Source organism: Pan troglodytes, chromosome 4 (assembly GCF_028858775.2).
Source record: "Pan troglodytes isolate AG18354 chromosome 4, NHGRI_mPanTro3-v2.0_pri, whole genome shotgun sequence".
Taxonomy (NCBI): domain Eukaryota; kingdom Metazoa; phylum Chordata; class Mammalia; order Primates; family Hominidae; genus Pan; species Pan troglodytes.
In genome coordinates, this window is record NC_072402.2 from 120,544,301 (window position 1) to 120,564,287 (window position 19,987).

Sequence of the window (19,987 nt, forward strand, 5' to 3'; positions counted from 1 at the left end):
CATGTCTATTTTAAAGAACTTAAGAGGAAAAAATAATCTGTTTTATTTATTCAGATATTTACCATTTTTGTTGCTTTTCCTTTACCCAAGGTTTGCTCTTGTAATTTTTCTTTTTAGCATAAAGAATTTCCTTCAGCATTTCTTTTTGAGCAGATCTGTTGGTAATGAATATTCTTTTTTTTTTTTTTTCTTTTTTCTTGATCATTCTTGGGTGTTTCTCGCAGAGGGGGATTTGGCAGGGTCACAGGACAATAGTGGAGGGAAGGTCAGCAGATAAACAAGTGAAGAAAGTTCTCTGGTTTTCCTAGGCAGAGGACCCTGCGGCCTTCCGCAGTGTTTGTGTCCCTGGGTACTTGAGATTAAGGAGTGGTGATGACTCTTAACGAACATGCTGCCTTCAAGCATCTGTTTAACAAAGCACATCTTGCACCGCCCTTAATCCATTCAACCCTGAGTGGATACAGCACATGTTTCAGAGAGCACAGGGTTGGGGGTAAGGTCACAGATCAACAGGATCCCAAGGCAGAAGAATTTTTCTTAGTACAGAACAAAATGAAAAGTCTCCCATGTCTACCTCTTTCTACACAGACACAGCAACCATCCGATTTCTCAATCTTTTCCCCACCTTTCCCCCCTTTCTATTCCACAAAACCGCCATTGTCTTCATGGCCCGTTCTCAATGAGCTGTTGAGTACACCTCCCAGATGGGGTGGTGGCCGGGCAGAGGAGCTCCTCACTTCCCAGTAGGGGCGGCTGGGCAGAAGCGCCCCTCACCTCCCGGACGGGGCGGCTGGCCGGGCGGGGGGCTGACCCCCCCCACCTCCCTCCCGGACGGGGCGGCTGGCCGGGCGGGGGGCTGACCCCCCACCTCCCTCCCGGACAGGGCGGCTGGCCGGGCAGAGGGGCTCCTCACTTCCCAGTAGGGGCGGCCGGGCAGAGGCGCCCCTCACTTCCCCGACGGGGCGGCTGGCCCGGCGGGGGGCTGACCCCCCCACCTCCCTCCCGGAGGGGGCGGCTGGCCGGGCAGAGGGGCTCCTCACTTCCCGGTAGGGGCGGCCGGGCAGAGGCGCCCCTCACCTCCCGGACAGGGTGGCTGGCCGGGCGGGGGGCTGATCCCCCCACCTCCCTCCCGGACGGGGTGGCTGGCCGGGCGGGGGGCTGACCCCCCCACCTCCCTCCCGGACGGGGTGGCTGGCCGGGCAGAGGGGCTCCTCCCTTCCCAGAAGGGGCGGCCGGGCAGAGGCGCCCCTCACCTCCCGGATGGGGCGGCTGGCCAGGCGGGGGGCTAACCCCCCCACCTCCCTCCCAGACGGGGCGGCTGGCCGGGCCGGGGGCTGACCCCCCCACCTCCCTCCCAGACAGAGCGGCTGGCCGGGCAGAGGGGCTCCTCACTTCCCAGTAGGGGCGGCCGGGCAGAGGCGCCCCCCCCACCTCCTGGACAGGGCGGCTGGCCGGGCAGGGGGCTGATCCCCCCACCTCCCTCCCGGACGGGGTGGCTGGCCAGGCGGGGGGCTGATCCCCCCCACCTCCCTCCCGGACGGGGCGGCTGGCCGGGAGGGGGGCTGACCCCCCCACCTCCCTCCCGGACGGGGCGGCTGGCCGGGCAGAGGGGCTCCTCACTTCCCAGTAGGGGCGGCCGGGCAGAGGCACCCCTCGCCTCCCGGACGGGGCGGCTGGCCAGGCGGGGGGCTGACCCCCCCACCTCCCTCCCGGACGAGGCGGCTGGCCGGGCAGAGGGGCTCCTCACTTCCCGGTAGGGGCGGCCGGGCAGAGGTGCCCCTCACCTCCCGGACGGGGCGGCTGGCCGGGCGGGGGGCTGACCCCCCCACCTCCCTCCCAGACGAGGAGGGAGGACGCTCCTCACTTCTCAGATGGGGTGGCTGCCGGGCGGAGGGGCTCCTCACTTCTCAGATGGGGCGGTTGCCAGGCAGAGGGTCTCCTCACTTCTCAGACAGGGCAGCCGGGCAGAGACACTCCTCACATCCCGGACGGGGCGGCAGGGCAGAGGTGCTCCCCACATCTCAGACGATGGGCGGCCGGGCAGAGACGCTTCTCACTTCCTAGATGTGATGGCGGCCGGGAAGAGGCGCTCCTCACTTCCTAGATGGGATGGCGGCCGGGCAGAGACGCTCCTCACTTTCCAGACTGGGCAGCCAGGCAGAGGGGCTCCTCACATCCCAGACGATGGTCAGTCAGGCGGAGACGCTCCTCACTTCCCAGACGGGGTGGCTGCCAGGCAGAGGCTGCAATCTCGGCACTTAGGGAGGCCAAGGCAGGCGGCTGGGAGGTGGTTGTAGCGAGCCGAGATCACGCCACTGCACTCCAGCCTGGGCGCCATTGAGCACTGAGTTAACGAGACTCCGTCTGCAATCCCGGCACCTCGGGAGGCCGAGGCTGGCGGATCACTCGCGGTTAGGAGCTGGAGACCAGCCCAGCCGACACATCGAAACCCCGTCTCCACCAAAAAAATACGAAAACCAGTCAGGCGTGGCGGCGCACGCCTGCAATCGCAGGCACTCGGCAGGCTGAGGCAGGAGAATCGGGCAGGGAGGTTGCAGTGAGCTGAGATGGCAGCAGTACCGTCCAGCTTCAGCTCGGCATCAGAGGGAGACCGTGGAAAGAGGGGAGAGGGGAGAGGGGGGAGGGGGGAGGGGAGAGGGGGGAGGGGAGAGGGGAGAGGGAGCTCTATCTACCACACAGTCCTTCTCTGAATATAACTGTCGGTAATGAATATTCTTAATTTGTACTTCATCTGAAAACTTTATTTCACCTTCGATCCTGGAGGATATTTTCACTGTTCATAGGTTTCTGCATCAATAGGTCTTTCAACACTTTGAGAGTGTTATTCCACTGTTTTGTAGCCTTTGTGATTTCTGATGAGAAATCCACAGTTGTTTGAATTGGTATTCCCCTGTAAAAATATGTTGTTTTTCTCTAGCTGCTTATATTTTTTCCCTATAGCTTCCATTTTCAGCAGTTTGAATCTAATGTGTGTAGGCATAGTATTCTTTGTTTTAGCCTCAATGAGGTTTGCCAGGCTTCTTGAATCTGTAAATTTATATCGTTCACCAAATTCGGGAAATTTCAGCTACTGTTTCTTTAAATACTTCTGCAGCAATCTTTCATCCTTCCTTCTGGAACATTTTAGTATTGTCCCATAGGTCCTTGAGGCTTTGTTCATTTTTTCAACTTCTTTTCTCAGGAGAAGTTATCTTTGTTATTCAGATCGGATATTTTCTATGGATTTATTTTCAGTTGCACTAACACTTTGCTCTTCAGTAACAATAACAACCCATTATTCTCTTCGGTAACAGCTCATTCTGTTATTGAGCTTATGTGAATTTTTTGTTTCAGGTAATTTTTTTTTTCAGTTCTAACATTTTGTTTTCTTTCTTCTTTTTGTAGCAGCTTTCTTTTTTTGCAGCAGCTTCTGTTTCTTTGCTGAGAGCTGTCATTTCATTCACTTCAAATATGTTTACCTTTACTTCATACAACATAGTTAGAAATGCTTTTAAAAGTTTTAAAAAATAATGCATTCAACATCTGGGTTATTTCTAGGTTGACATCTGTTGATTGTCTTTTCTCTTATTTGATCACATTTTTTGGACTCTTTATGACAAATAATTTTGGACTATATCTTAAACATCCCAAATGTTATATTGTGTAGGCTCTGCATCCTGTTATAATCCTCTGGAGACTATTGGGATTTTTTGTTTATTTTTTTGTTTGGTCAGGCAATCAATTTGCTTAGGTTCAGATTCCAAATTTCTGTTTTGCCTTCTGTGGGCAGTGGTTCTAATCTCAGTTCAGTTTTCAAAGCTTTTGCCTCTTCAGGTCTGTCTCATGCAGGCACCACTCAGGTCTTAGTCTGGGACTTTGACAGTGACCTAAGTATCAATTGAGTTTTCCAGTCTGTGAGAATTGCTGTGCTGTTTGGCTACACATGTGCTGCTCAGGGTTGACCCTGAGATTTGCACACATTCATTCACAGAATTAGGGGATCCCCTTCTCCAGTTTTTTCTCTGGGATTTTCCCCACATTCTTCAGTTTACAAGACCGCCCCACCTTCCCCACCACACACACACTTACACACACACACACACACACACACACACACAGACACACACACACACACACACACACACACTTCCTCTAGCCCGAAAGATGAGGTTTCTTTTGGTGTTTTATCTACCTGTGCTGTAGCTCCTGTAGTGCAGCTCCATGCCTGGGACTTGCTTTCAGCAAATCAGCAAGAGAAAAGAGGGGGAAAAAACCAGGGATTTATTCATATACACATACTCCTTAGCTCATATGATCCCTTTGTCTGATTCATCTGGCCATAAAGATGAGATTTCTACCAGAGTTTAGCTGTCTCTGTCTCTATACCATTGCACAGGTCTGTGACTGAGGCCCACTTTCAGGACAAAACTATTAGAGAAAAGAGGAAAGGAATAGACTCTCTACCTTTTATGATCTGTCAGAATTTGTTTACTTTTTAGATTCCTCAAGTACCTTTTTAATTTTATCTATAGGCTTTAGTTATAATCAGAGAGAGAGGCTCTAGTTGGCTTACCACTTGTATGAGTTATCTGTTGCTGTGTGACACATTAGCAACTTAAAATAATAAACATTATATCACAGTTTTTAAGGGCTGGAAATCCAGGAGCAGCTTAGCTAGCTAGGTATTCTCATCCAAGGTCTCTCATACAATTGTAGTCAGGATTTCAGCCAGTGCTGCAGTCATCTGACAGCTGAGGAGGATCCACTTTTTTTTTTTTCTCAAAGAGTCTTACTCTGTTGCCCAGGTTGGAGTGCAGTGGTGCGATCTCAGCTCACTGCAACCTCCGCCTCCTGGTTTCAAGCTATCCTCCTGCCTCAGCCTCCCAAGTAGCTGGGACTACAGGTATGCGCCACTATCCCTGGCTAATTTTTTTGTATATTTAAAAGAGATGGGGTTTCTCCATGTTGGCCAGGCTGGTCTTGAACTTCTGACCTCAGGTGATCCACCCACCTCAGCCTCCCAAAGTGCTGAGATTACAGGCGTGAGCCACCGTGCCTGGCCGAGGAGGATCCACTTCTAAGCTCACTCTCATGGCCATTAAGAGGAACCTTCATATCCTTGCCACGTGACCTCTCTATAGACTGCTCAGCATCTGACAACCCATTTTTCCCAATGAGTGGTCAAAGAGAAAGGGTAAGCACAAGACCAACCAAGATGGAAGCCACAGTCATTTATAACCTAATGTCAGAAGTGGGGGAGGAAGATAGTAAGACAGTTCACTTTGGTTGGGCAGAAAAAAAATGGTTTTGGGTTGTCGCAGCAGAAATACATATAAGTGAGAGAAAGGGTAGAAGACAGGGGAATTGGCTAGTTATGGAAGATGTGGGTGGTAAGAGAGAAGTAGGACTTTGGGAAAATATCTGGATTTCTGAATTGGGTCACCTACCAAGAAAAGCAGTTGTTTCTTCTTCCCAGTCTTTCTGCCTTTTACTTCCTTTTCTTGTCTTTTTGCATGCAGCTAGAACTTTCAGTATGATGTTGAAAAGAAGTGGTAAAAGGGGACAACCTTGTCTTGTTCCTGATCTTACTGGGAAAGCTTCAAATTTCTCACCATTAAGTATGATGTTAGTTGTAGGCTTTTTGTAGATATTCTTTATCAGGATATCCTCTATTACTAGTTTACTGAAAGTTTATATCATTAATAGATATTGGAGCCACTCTTCCATATTTTTAGGTGGATGCACTATAGGCTATTTCAATTTTTTTTTTTTTTTTTTTTGAGAGGAGTTTCGTTCTTGTTGCCCAGGCTAGAGTGCGATGGCATGATCTTGGCTCACCACAACCTCCGCCTCCCGGGTTCGAGCAATTCTCTTGCCTCAGCCTCCTGAATAGCTGGGATTACAGACATGTGCCACCATGCCCAGCTACTTTTTTTTTGAGATGGAGTCTTGCCCTGTCGCCCAGGCTGGAGTGTAGTGGCGCAGTATCAGCTCACTGCAGCCTCTGCCTCCCGGGTTCCAAAGATTCTCCTGCCTCAGCCTCCTGGGTAGCTGGGATTACAGGCGCCTGCCACCACGCCCGGCTAATTTTTGTATTTTTAGTAGAGACGGGGTTTCACCACATTGGCCAGGCTGGTCTCGAACTCTTGACCTCAAGTGGTACGCCTGCCTTGGCCTCCCAAAGTGCTGGGATTATAGGCATGAGCCACCGCGCCCAGCCTAATGTTGTATTTTTAGTAGAGACGAGATTTTTCCATGTTGGTCAGGCTGGTCTCGAACTCCTGACCTCAGGTGATCCACCTGCCTTGGCCTCCCAGAGTGCTGGGATTACAGGCGTAAGCCACTGCACCTGGCCCTCAATTTTTATAGTAATATAGAACATCTGATTGACAAACTTGTGGTTAATTCTTTGACATATCCATCATTATTTTCTTAAAACTCAGTTAAATGATAGTCATTGAGTGTTTTACTGCCAGATACTGAGTAAAGAGTAGTGAACAAGATGAGATACTCTTCCTTTCTATGTACAGCATGCAGTCTATAAAACAGATAATACTTATAATGTGGTAAGAGAAATTATGACACAAGTAGGTACTCTATGGAAGTATATAGGCCAATCACCCAATCAGACTCTTCTAGAGTTACAGTTAAGGTTGTCAGGAGTACTTTCAGAGGAAATAATACACAAACTTGTTCTTTAAATTCCTTCAAGTGAAAGTTGCTAAGTTAAAGAGAGGCCCACTTTTGTGAGAATTTGGGACTTTAAGAATTAGTTCTCGAGAGAAAAGAAAGCCTCTTTAAATTTTCCTATAAGAGTTTGAAACTACTTTTGAATGTTCTAAAGAGATATTTTTGTGCCATTGAGGGTAGTTTACTTAAAAAGCTGATGAGAAAATCTTATTAATTAGGAGTGGCATCAAAAGACTATTGATCCTACAAAATGCTTAGTAACTGTTGGGTGTGGTGGCTCACGCCTGTAATCCCAACACTTTGGGAGGCTGAGGCGGGTGGATCACCTGAGGTCAGGATTTCAAGATCAGCCTCACCAACATGGTGAAACCCCTTCTCTACTAAAAATACAAAAAAAATTAGCTGGGTGTGGTGGCGGGTGCCTGTGGTCCCGGCTACTTGGGAGGCTGAGGCAGGAGAATCGCTTGAACCCGGGAGGTGGAGGTTACAGTGAGCCGAGATCGTGCCATTGCACCCCAGCCTGGGCAACAAGAGTGAAACTTCATCTCAAAAAAAAAAAAAAAAATTGCTTAGTAACTATACAAGAAAATATTGATACAATTTGCCTTTAATTAAGAAATTCTATTGCAAAATCTACCATTAAGAAAGTAAAAAGGTAAGCTAAAGGTTGGGGGACTAAATTATTAATACATATCTGACAAAGAATTTTTATCCAGAATATATAAGGAACTTCTGCAAATCGATAGGAACAATAGAAAAATGAACAAAATATTTGAAGAGACTCTTCACAAAAGGATATCTAAATTCCCTTTAAACATATGAAAAATTGCTCACCATCATTACTTATCATGGAAATGCAAATTCAGAACACAATGATACATACTCTACATGCTAGAGTAGCGAAAGTGAAAAAAATGGAATATATCAAAATGTTGGCAAAGAATTGGAACAACAAAGTTTCATATGCCGCTGGTGGGAGTGTAAAATTATACAACCACTTTAGAAGATTGTTTACTAATAACTTCTAAAGCTGAACATTCATCTACCCTGTAAGCCAGCTATTCCATTCTTAGGTTTATACAAACATTTGTTTACATGTTCACTAAAAGATGAACTAGAAAATTCATAGCAGCACTATTGATAGTATTAATAGTAAAAAATTGATAAACATCTAAGTGCTTATTAACACTAGAGTGGTTCAAGTATGGTATTCACACAATGAAATATTATACACTTATGATAATGAGTGGTCTACTACTACACAGAACAATATGGAAGAATTTTACATACATAGTAACATTAGGGCCAAAAACCAAACACAAAAAATAAATACCATATGGCTCTATTTTATGAAGAGCAAAAATAGGAATAATTGATCCATACTGGTAGAAGCCCGTATGGTAAAGAATGGGAGGGAGCATAAGTGGAACTTCTAGGTTTGATGGTAATGGTCTTTCATGATCCAAGTGCATTTGCATAGGTATGTTGAGTTTTTGAAACTATCTAGCTGTACACTTTTGATATATACAGTTTTTTTGTGTTATACTTCAATAAAAAGGTTTTTAAAAGACCTAGTTTTGGCCAGGCACAGTGGCTCACGCCTATAATCCCAGCACTTTGGGAGGCCAAGGCGGGCGGATCACCTGAGGTCAGGAGTTCGAGACCAGCCTGGCCAACATGGTGAACCCCATCTCTACTAAAAATACAAAAAAAAATTAGCTGGGTGTGATGGCGGGCACCTGTAATCCCAGCTACTTGGGAGGCTGAGGCAGAAGAATCGCTTGAACCCAGGAAGCAGAGGTTGCAGTGAGCTGAGATCACGCCATTGCACTCCAGCCTGGGCAAGAAGAGCAAAATTCTGTCTCAAAAAAAAAAAAAAAAAAAAGACCTGGTTTTAACTATTGTAATACGAAAACCATAATAAAGATAAAAGCTACACAATCTAGGTTTCATTGTGTGTTACTCATTATACGTTAGGGTTAAAGAAGTACAAGAGTGGCTCATTCCTGTGATCCCAGCACTTTGGGAGGCTGAGGCGGGTGGATCACCTGAGGTCAGGAGTTCGAGACCAGCCTGACCAACATGGTGAAACCCTGTCTCTACTAAAAATACAAAAATTAGCCAGGCATGGTGGTGCATGCCTGTAATCCCAGTTATTTGGGAGGCTGAGGCAGCAGAATCACTTGAACCCAGGAGGTGGAGGTTGCAGTGAGCCAAGATTGCACCATTGCACTCCAGCCTGGGCAATAGAATGAGACTGTGTCTCAAAACAAACAAACAAACAAAAAAAAACAAGAATAGTCATTAGCTTAGATGAAATATAAATGTCTTGAGAGGTCACATTTTTAGTTTGAAGCGATAGAAATTTTAGAATAATTGGTCTTAATTCAACTAGTAGTAAGTTTTCCTCTTACAGTAAAACAGTGCTTTGAACTTCTTGGACATGCAACATGTTTTCAGGATCTGTTGAGTCACGTGGAATTTTGGTGTTTGGGCATATCTGCCCCCACCAGGAAAAAAAAACAAACAAACATGGCAATAACAAAAACAAAATTAGGGATTTTTGAAAATCAAGGACATGATGTAGTTTTGGTTCTATTGTATATGACTGTAAAATATTAAATTTGGTTTTTGTTAATTATAACTCAGTATGACAAACTAGTACCTCCAAAAAGGATGACTAGAGAAGGTTTTCTGGCCAGGGGCGTTGGCACACACCTGTAATCCCGGCACTTTGGGAGGCTGAAGTGGGAGGATCACTTGAGCTCAGGAGTTCAAGCTGGGCAACATGGTGAAACCCCATCTCTACAAAAAAATAAATAAATAAGTAAATAACCAGGTGTGGTGACGTGCATTTTTAGTCCCAGCTACCCTGGAGGCTGAGGTGGAAGGATCATTTGAGCCTGGGAGGTCAAGGCTGCAGTGACCAAGCTCACATCGCTACACTCCAGCCTGGGCCATAGAGTGAGACCCTGTCTCAAAAATAAAAAGAAAAAAAAGGTTTTCTTTTTTAAATCTTAAGTGACTTTTTGTTAAGAAAGATGATGAGTTAAAAGTGTGTTATTAGTTCATTCTTACTCTCAGAGGAGGATATATAAATAGCTGTTCTTGTTCTTTCCTCCATTCTTTTCAAGAGAATGTTCTATTTCTGTAGTACATGGTGACAGAATTACAACAGGTAAACATGCCAATCCATTACCTGTTATTGTTCTTTTTTAACAGTCAAGTCCATCATCTCCAGAACCAGCTAGTCTTCCTGCAGAAGATATTAGTGCAAACTCCAATGGCCCAAAACCCGCAGAAGTTGTATTAGATGATGACAGAGAAGATCTTTTTGCAGGTAATTGTCATGTATTTATTTTTTAATAATGGTCAATTGCAGTATATTTTCTATTAGATAGAAACTATCTAAAACAAAACTGAAATTCTGTGTAAAGTGTTAGTGGCAGCTCTTGTAACAACTTAGAAGGATGGGGAATTTCCAGTCACATCACTCTATGAAAAATGTGGACTGTCCAGAGAAGCAAAAATGTGGTTCTTTCTGGCTGTAAGCATTTGAGAATAAATTGTATATTATAATTTGATTGGGGGCAGTATTTAGATGCAAAAGACTAATCATCGTGATGTTCATACTTTGAGAAATAGCAGTGATCATACTTTTTTATTGCTTAGAAGTTGTCCCAAAGCAAAATTAAACTATGGATTTAAAAATTATTCTATATTTATGTTTGAAAGCCGTTTTAATAAATTGCTGTACTATTTACCATCTGTTCCATTTGACCCACTTTTAGGTGAATAAATTGATGCTTAAGGAATTTGTTTTTGATACAGGGGCAGGATTTGGTGTAGTTCATCCTAACTTAAGAAGGACTCTCTTTAACAATTATCTGCTTTAAAATTAAAATTAATGTTTTAATATTAAAAAGCAACATCTTCCTTAAAATTAATGACACAAAAAATGAAAATGGTAAATTTTATTTTGTGTATTTAATAGCCTAATTTACCTGAACTGGCTTTCATTGAGTTAAAACTTAATATGGATGGATTCTTTTGTGGCTCATAAGCTTGGGATTTTCACACTAAACATTTTTAACTCATGAGGTTGGGACTTCACATTAATCTCTAATCTTTGAGATTGCCTCCCTCAAACCTTGCTACAGTATTGGCACATTACCCATCTCACATGAAAAAGGAAAAAGAAAAAAAGATAAAAAATGAATAATTATGTTCTCATCTTTCATAGTGGTTCAATATTCAAACCATTCTGTGTTTTTGTACAAACATGTTTGAAGACAACAATCCTCCATCACAAAAATCCATATAATTTACACCTTGATTCATACCATGAGAAGTTGTCACTGGAGATGAATTCACATATTTTATTATGTCACAAAATTAAAAATATGATACCAAATACCAGTCATGTTCTCTTTTTAAAATTTTAAGCCACCTAACAACTTAGAGTCAAAATCACCGTTAACCAAAGTTGTAATATTTCAGTATTTGTTATTGTGTCCTTTCATGGACTTTTTTCCAGGCAATCTTTCAAAGTTGTTTCATGGTATTTGTATCTTATGCTAAAAGATGACACAAGTTCTTTCTCTACTTAACAAGTACTAATCTAAAATTCTGTGTATTCCTTTAATGGTATAGGGTCATACATAGAGGTTTTAAATTATCCATTTTTTTAAAGACTCCTTCACCCTATAGTCTCAGATTTCTGTGTAGATGAGTATGTTTAAACCTTACTGTAACAACAGAACTGTGTCTGTGTGTGTTTGTGTACATGCAAAGTTTTTTTTTTCTTAACAGTATGCACAGCTGATCAAAGAGTTAGCCAAGTGAGGACTATACAATGATATTTGCCCACTTAGCTTGGTTAGAAAAAAAAAACAGTTTTTAGACAGGTCTCACTCTGTCACCCAAGCTGGAGTATAGCCATGCCATCATAGCTCACAGCAGCTTTGAACTCTTGGGCACAAACAATTCTCCAACCCTTGCTTCTCAAGTAGCTAAGACTTCAGACATGTGCCACTATACCTGGCTAATTTACTCATGTTTTTTTGAGATGGGATCTTGCTATGTTGCCCAGGCTGGTCTTGAACTCCTGGCCTCAAACAGTCCTCCCACCTGGGTCTCCCAAAGTATTGGGATTACAGGCGTGAGCCACTAAGCCCAGCCAGAAAAATCTTCATAGTGTTTTATTCTACCTAGCAGTCTATACTAAATTCTGTGAATCAAATATGGTGAATATCAGTGTTTGTTTTAAAAAAAGAGAGAGATGGGAACTAAAGAACAATAAACATAGTCATCTGTCTCCTTTGTTAACCCAAAAATAGAAACATTTTTTTATGCTTTAGCTTTCATCTTAAACTCAGCTGTATTTCATAATGACATCATTAAGTGACTGAAGACCTAATCTGATCATTTTTGTATGAATGAATGAGTATTACACTTGGTTCTTATTTATAATACATTTTAACAGGTGTAGCATTCCTCCTTCTTTGGAGGAGTATGGTTCTAGGAAACTATAATAGGGAGCAGCGTATGTTACTGGGATGGTGAAAACTATTGTCCAGTAATGAGAAACCTATACTCGATTTGTCCCTCCTATACCAGAGGAGAGAATATAGATATTGCTGTAGTGACATTGACATAATCAGTTCATACATGTCTCAAAGTATGTCTCCAAGGAAAAATTAATCTTTACAGTTAGCACCTATGAAGCATCTTCCTGTTTTCCCTCCTTTAGGTCTGCTTTAAATTAAACCTTATGAATTTGTAATATATTGGTTTACTTAAGCTAAAAGGTGTCATGAAGAAAATTTAAGACAGATTATATATATATGTTGAATCTAAATCCTACAATTTTTGAATGAAGCAGCCTGTTAGTGTAAATAACACAAAACTCAGTATCAGTAAAGTAAAATGTGATTAAAAAGTTTAAATGACTTTATCCGTACTGATTTCTCAATAAAGTTACTATCTCTCACAATATTTTGCCTGTGGGTCTGTTGCCAAATAACAGTGCCTCTTTCAGATTCTGGGGTTTTTGTTTTGTTTGGTGCTTGTTGTTTTGCTTATTGTTGTAAATATCTCACACTTGTAGCTTTGATATACTGCTTTTTTTTTTTTACTTTATCATATTACTCATTGGTTTCATTTCTTTACAAAAAGAGTAATAAATACCAGCAATCATCACAGCCTGAATTGCATATAAGCTTTTATTTTGTTACCGTAGGCTTATCTATAGCCTGTTTCAACATACATAGTCCATTTTCCTTCCTCTGGTTACCATAGTTTGAAAGATTTTTAGTTATTGATCATTTTCGCTTTTTATATGAAAAAGTGAAGAGATCATCTATACCAAGTAAGGATCTCATCAACATGAGATAACCAGTAAGAATAGCTTGATAAAATGTTGACATGTATAACCTTATTTCAGGTAAATATGCTATTACTGCTATACCTTGAGGTATTAAAATTAAAATGGTTCACTGACTATCATTACCACCATCTTGAACCTCTAAGAATCTAAGGACCTCAGGTTAGAAACCACTGGCCTGGTCCTGTGTTTTCCTTGAGGTCCTGCCTTCCTTTCCTAGTATCAATTCTACAAACCAGCAAAGTTGTAGTTTACATTATGGCCACCAATTGTGATTTTCCCTTTCCTGGCTCTGCTTTCTGCATATGCTATTATTCCATTATCATGGAATTCTTTCTTCATTTTTTCTCTACCCATTTCAGTCTTCTCAGATCCATTTTGTAAACTGTTCTTGATTTTTGTCTCCCGGCTCAACTCAAATTGTAGTGTTTGTTCTGTAGCTCATGTAGCAATTAAATGTCTTGTAACATTCTTTTCATTGTTTGCCTGGGTATTATTTAAGTCTTTTATTATTATTTAACATCCCACATGCTTATGTCTTGTTTTCCCCAACTAAATTATAAACTCTCTGAGGGCAGGTATGATATTTTACATTTTTGTGTGTTTTTCTGTTGCACTTAGCACAATGTTATGTAGCCTGTAGACATTCAGTTTATTGATTTGGTTTGATTTTTAAAAATTATTAGTATTAGATTTTTCAAGTGAGTGGGCATTTTAATTTAAAACCTAAACACCTATTTGTTTTGTGTCATATTTGTGTATCCAACTAATTAATATCCAGTAATCTTTAGCAATTAATTGCTTTATATTACTAACTTTGTAGCTTTTCCTAACCAGTTTTTAATCCAAGTTAAAATAGTTGTGGACAGACTTCCACCATAAAATTTGTCTTTATATGTATAAAATAATCATAATATTAGTGTAAATAAATATTTGAAAGGTAAGTTACCACAAGTATAAGTTGTTACAAATCCAAACATGAATGTGGAATCATCTGCATCATTGCTTTTCTTTCAGCCTGATCCCTACCACTAGTGTAATTAAGCTAACTTAATAGGATTCTTTCTAAAACCAACAAAGTTACAGTTGGTTTTAAAGTTGTGATAAATAAGGGTGCATAAAATTCCTTTGTGATAATTATTTTTAAATGACATTATTTTTATATTTGTGGGTAATATAAAAATATTTTTTATAATCCATTAACTGCTATGTAGAATATTGGGGGTTTGCTTGCCAGTGTTCTTAACTAACTTGTTTAATCTATGTCTAGAAGCCACAGAAGAAGTTTCTTTGGACAGCCCTGAAAGGGAACCTATCCTATCCTCGGAACCTTCTCCTGCAGTCACACCTGTCACTCCTACTACACTCATTGCTCCTAGAATTGAATCAAAGAGTATGTCTGCTCCCGTGATCTTTGATAGATCCAGGGAAGAGGTACAGGAAAATGTATTCTAAATTAATATGTAAATATATACCTTTTTTCCCCACCCAACATCACTCTGCTGTTAGTCATTTCTAATCAAAGCCTTTCAGACATTTTGGGAAAAGAATATTGGACTAAATAAGTTATGGAATCTGGCTTCTATCTTCCCCCACTCTACCCAGTGACCTGGGCATATCATTTACCTTGTTAAGTGAAGGAGTTTGTCATTTCTGATTTTATGATAATAGTGTGCATTTCCTAGGGTTTCTCTGTTGGTCAGATGATACATAAAAGTGCTTTGAAAACTTAATCACAGTAAAGTGATATTTTGAGTAAATTTATTTGATAAAATTTGTAATAAATACTGTTAATACTTAAAGGTTGATATTGAAAAAGAAGGGAGGATGTATATCAGTTAAAGGTACATTCTCATGATTTGGCAGTAATTTCTGACAAGGTGAATTTGGAAAAGAAAAATTATACGGAGATTATTTTAATGGCAAAATTATGTATTTAAAAGTCATTCATGGAAATATGTCGTTAAAATGACCATGATTAAGTAACAACCACATAAAAAATATGAACAATCTCGCAAACATAATATTAAGGGAAATAAGTAAGACATAAAAGAATACTTACATAATCCTAATATATGAACTTTAAAAACAGATAAAACTAAGGTACAGTGCTAGATGTCAGGGTATGGTTATGTTGGCAGGTAAAGAATGGGTAGTAACTGGAGGGGAAGCAAAAGAGGGCCTCCTGAGCTGTAGTGATGATGCTTATTTCTGATTTAGGTTCTGGTTACAAACGTGTTCACTTTGTAAAGGTTTATTGAACTGTACACTTAAAATTTATATACCTTTTATGTAATGATTTTTAAAAGTTTTACTTTAAAAATATCTGTACAGGAAGACAACCTTGAAATAAAACAATTATGGTTCAAAACACTTTCCATTTAGATAGTGTTAGACTATTAATAATTGCCTTGAAAATTTTGCAAAGTTGAATAATCTCTGAACTTTGTGCTTGAGAATAACAAAGCTTTCCTGCAGAGCTAATGTTTGGATTGCTTATTTTTAATGGCATTTACAAGGGCTTCTCTGAAGTCTCAACATAGGGTTGTCATTTTTCCCACTTACTGCTTTTTCACTGAGGTTTATAGTGCTTTCCTTCGCGTCCAGAAGAACATGTGTTTATTAGATAATTAGAGAAATCTTGATACTAAAGTTGCTTTTCAGTATAATCACTTCTGCTGGTAAGTAAGGTTCTACTGGTAAAAGTAATGACTACTTACCTCCTTGGTATTAAAGGGTAGAGATAGAACTTTGAAAAATGCTAGTATTAAAATTAATTAAGGAGGTAATTTTTTAATAATCTGAATCTGAAGATTCAGTATATAGAACAAAAAATTCCACAATATTTGTACAAAAAGACTAAAACATTTTTTCTACATCTGAGGAGTTAACATGAGATTTTGGGCTGGGCGCAGTGGTTCACGCCTGTAATCCCAGCACTTTGGGAGACCGAGGTGGGCAGATCACCTGAGGTCAGGAGTTCAAAACCAGCCTGGCCAACATGGTGAAACCCCGTCTCTAGTAAAAATACAAAAATCACCTGGGTGTGGTGGCAGACACCTGTAATCCCAGCTACTTGAGAGGCCGAGGCATGAGAATTGCTTAAACCCAGGAGGTGGAGGTTGCAGTGAGCTGAGATTGAGCCACTGCACTCCTGCCTGGGCAGCAGAGCAAGACTCTTTTAAAAAAAAAAAAAAAATTGTTACTTCTCCAAATGGTCTTTTTCGTGTGTGTGTGTGTGTGTGTGTGTGTGTGTATTTTATTTATAAAGTCAGGAAATGTGAAAGTTTTTATTGTTTTTCAAAAATGAAGTGCTGGGTGGCTAAATTATTTGTTGTGACATTGACTCTTACAGAAAATAGATGATAAAAATTAGTGTCATGACAATAATTTAAATTATAATTTTTAATGCCAAAAAATAATTTATACTTTCTAGATTGAAGAAGCAGCAAATGGAGACATTTTTGACATAGAAATTGGTGTATCAGATCCAGAAAAAGTTGGTGAGTCAATACTTATTATATTTTGTATTTATTTTTTATTAGTTTGTTGGTTTTGTATGGTTTTTCTTCATACATCAGTATAGTATTAAATGAGTTTTATTTTTATGCATGTGATTTTAATAGTAGTGTTTGACTTTTTTTGCAGGTGATGGCATGAATGCCTATATGGCATATAGAGTAACAACAAAGGTGAGCTTTTTGTGCTTTTAAAAAAACTATCGAGCCCTCATTATGTGTAGTATGAGGATATGGCTATGATTAAGGTAGAAGTGATCCCTGTCTTTATAAAGGTTACCACCTAATAAAGATTGCCAAGAAGTAGGTACAATGAGTTGTGAGTGGTTTGATATGTAGTGTTCAGTGAGAGTATGCAGGATGGGACCTGATTTAGACCTCTGGATGCCTAAGCCAAGACATAGGTGAGGGAAATGATGGGGAGGAGGGGGGGAAGAAGAAGAACGCTTGTGCCAGGTGAGGAATTTGCTTGTGCAAAAGCCAAAAGTGAAGAAAGCATTGTGCTTTCTAGAATCTCCAAGAAGTGATGCATGATTGAAATGTTCGGCAGTAAGCCTTTGTGTATTATGAGCAGCCACATTTTAAGGAGTTTGGCTTCATGCTGAGTATAATGGAGAGCCATTAAAGAAGTTCAAAGAAGAGTGTGGCACAATTAGGTTTTTGTTTTAGAAATATTTCTTTGGCCTCAGTATGAATTGGGAGGGTCAAAGTAGAGGTCAGGATTTCCAGTTAAAGGGACACTGCAATGATAAAAGGATTGTATGCCTTTAAATATTAAAAGAGCGTGTCTGTCACAGCAATTCTAGCTGTAAGCAGTAATACTTTATACTAAGAAAATGGTTCTGGAGATGAGCAAAATAAGTGGCTTCTTGAGTTATGTAGGCGATAGAATTGACAGGACTTGGATGTAATGGGTGAGGAAGGAGAAGGATGCCTAGGTTATTGACTAGAGGGACTTTGCAGCTGTGAGAGTGATCCATGGAGAAAGGCAACACGGGCAGGAACACAGTGAGGATGAGGATGACAGTTGTTAATTCATTGGATAAATATTCATTAAACACCTACCATGGTGTCAAGCTTTGTTGCAAGCACTGGGGTATAGTAGTAAACAATACAGACAAGGGTGGCATCTTATAGAACTTATGTTCCAGCAGGGGGAAATAGGGTAAGTTTGAAGTGCTGGTGAGATTTAAGTGGAGGGGTATTTGGATATATTGGACTGAAGCTTTGAAAGATATCTGGGCCAGATGTAAAGATTTAAGAATTATTAGCATAAATAGAGTGAATAAGATCAGTTAAGATAGAATAAGGCAAATACTTTTTTGTCCTATTAAGATTCTGTAAAATACATCTATGGTTTAGGGTTTTTTTAGTTGGAAACCTATATACCACATTAGTTAGATACTCTGCATTCTTTTGCAAAGTAGATACATGTATGTGTTCACAATTATGTATAACATTAACTTGTGGAATAATTGCTTGCTATTCAAAATTTGAAATACCTCTTCTTCACTTGTAGACATCTCTTTCCATGTTCAGTAAGAGTGAATTTTCAGTGAAAAGAAGATTCAGCGACTTTCTTGGTTTGCACAGCAAATTAGCAAGCAAATATTTACATGTTGGTTATATTGTGCCACCAGCTCCAGAAAAGAGTATAGTAGGTAAGCACAAATTTTTCAAAAATTAATTTTTGTTACTGTTACTAGTTCAGTTTTAACTGTATAGATTTGTGGATTTCTTAATCATTCACTGTCAACATTTTATAATGTGTAGAGATAACTGAATTTAAATATTTCATTTATACTGATCATGCATGGATTGAAGAATGTATTGGTAATAGTTTTATTTTCTAACACTTGAGGATTTTTGTTTATGTAATACAGTAATGTTAAATATTGGGTTGAGGCCGTGTGTGGTGGCTCACACCTGTAATCCCAGCACTTAGGGAGGCCAGGGTAGGAAGATCACTTGAGGTTAGGAGTTCAAGACCAGCCTAGCCAACATGGTGAAACCCCTGTCTCTAGTAAAATACAAAAATTAGCCAGGCATGGTGGCACGTGCCTGTAATTCCAGCTACTCGGTGGGCTGAGGCAGGAGAATCACTTGAACTCAGAAGGCGAAGGTTGCAGTGAGCTGAGATCACACCTGGGCAACAGAGTGAGACTCCATCTCAAAAAAAAAATTGGGTTGAAATTTATGAAGTTAAAAGCAGTTGGAAGCCCTAACCTTTTAGGGTCATTAGATTACCATTTTACTGAGTCACAATCAGAGAATACTTAATATTATTAATATGTTAACATTTTTCTAAGGGATGGAGGTGTTAGACCCTCACTAGCCTTGGCTCGTATAAGAGCTATTTAAATTCATCTTAGTTCATTTCGTACCTCAATTTAAAGTTTAAAAACATTTCTACTTTTTTTTTTTTTTTGAGATGGAGTCTCACTCTGTCATCCAGGCTGGAGTGCAGTGGTGCAATCTTGGCTCACTGCAACCTCCGCCTCCTGGGTTCAAGTGATTCCCCTGCCCCAGCCTTCCGAGTAGCTAGGACTGCAGGCACACACCACCATGCCTGGCTAATCCTTTTTGTATCTTTAGTATAGACGGGGTTTCACCATATTGGCCTGTCTGGTCTTGAACTCCTGACCTTGTGATCTGCCTGCTTTGGCCTCCCAAAGTGCTGGGATTAGACGTGAGCCACTGTGCCCGGCCACATTTGTACTTCCATAAGCAATAAAGACTTAGTTAAGAAACTGCCGAAAATTACAAAAGAGGAGGAAACCTCCATAGGCCTACCATTAAAAGACATCTGTCATCTCAAAATTTTGTAGTATTTTATTCAATGCTTTTTCAGTCATAGGTTTTTATTTACCTTTTTCTTTTTTTTCCTTTAAAGTAATTATCTTCTCTGTATTGTTCACAGTTTTAGTATATGTGCTGCTGAAGTGAGCACTACCATTACTTTTCTTTATACTTAGATTAATCTGAAAGTTTTTTTGTTTTTTGAGACGGAGTCTCGCTTTGCTGCCCAGGCTGGAGTGCAGTGGTGTGAGCTCGGCTCCATCATGGTGGCTCATGCCTGTAATCTCAGCACTTTGGGAGACCGAGATGGGCGGATCACCTGAGGTCAGGAGTTCGAGACCAGCCTGGCCAACACGGTGAAACCCTGTCTCTACAAAAATACAAAAATTAGCCAGGCGTGGTGGCTCCTGCCTGTAATCCCAGCTACTTGGGAGGCTGAGATGGGAGAATTGCTTGAACTGGGGAGGCAGAGGTTGCAGTGAGCCAAGATTGTGCCATTGCACTCCAGGCTGGGCAGAAGAGCGAGACTCCATCTCAAAAAAAAAAAAAAAAAAAAAAAAAAAGAATTTTGCTGATTTTTTTTTTCCCCCCAAGC

At 40.8% G+C, this 19,987-nt stretch overlaps 1 protein-coding gene and 1 pseudogene across 1 annotated transcript in view; both read left to right on the top strand.

The window, feature by feature from the left end:
• SNX2 (sorting nexin 2) overlaps positions 1-19,987 on the top strand; it is a 56,768-nt gene that overhangs the window by 12,818 nt on the left and 23,963 nt on the right. Inside the window, 5 exon segments of the mRNA NM_001280406.1 lie at positions 9,913-10,030; positions 14,346-14,509; positions 16,512-16,578; positions 16,724-16,767; positions 18,113-18,254. Of these exon segments, the coding sequence (NP_001267335.1) occupies positions 9,913-10,030; positions 14,346-14,509; positions 16,512-16,578; positions 16,724-16,767; positions 18,113-18,254 (535 nt within the window).
• Positions 10,735-10,874, top strand: LOC112209377 (small nucleolar RNA U13; annotated as a pseudogene).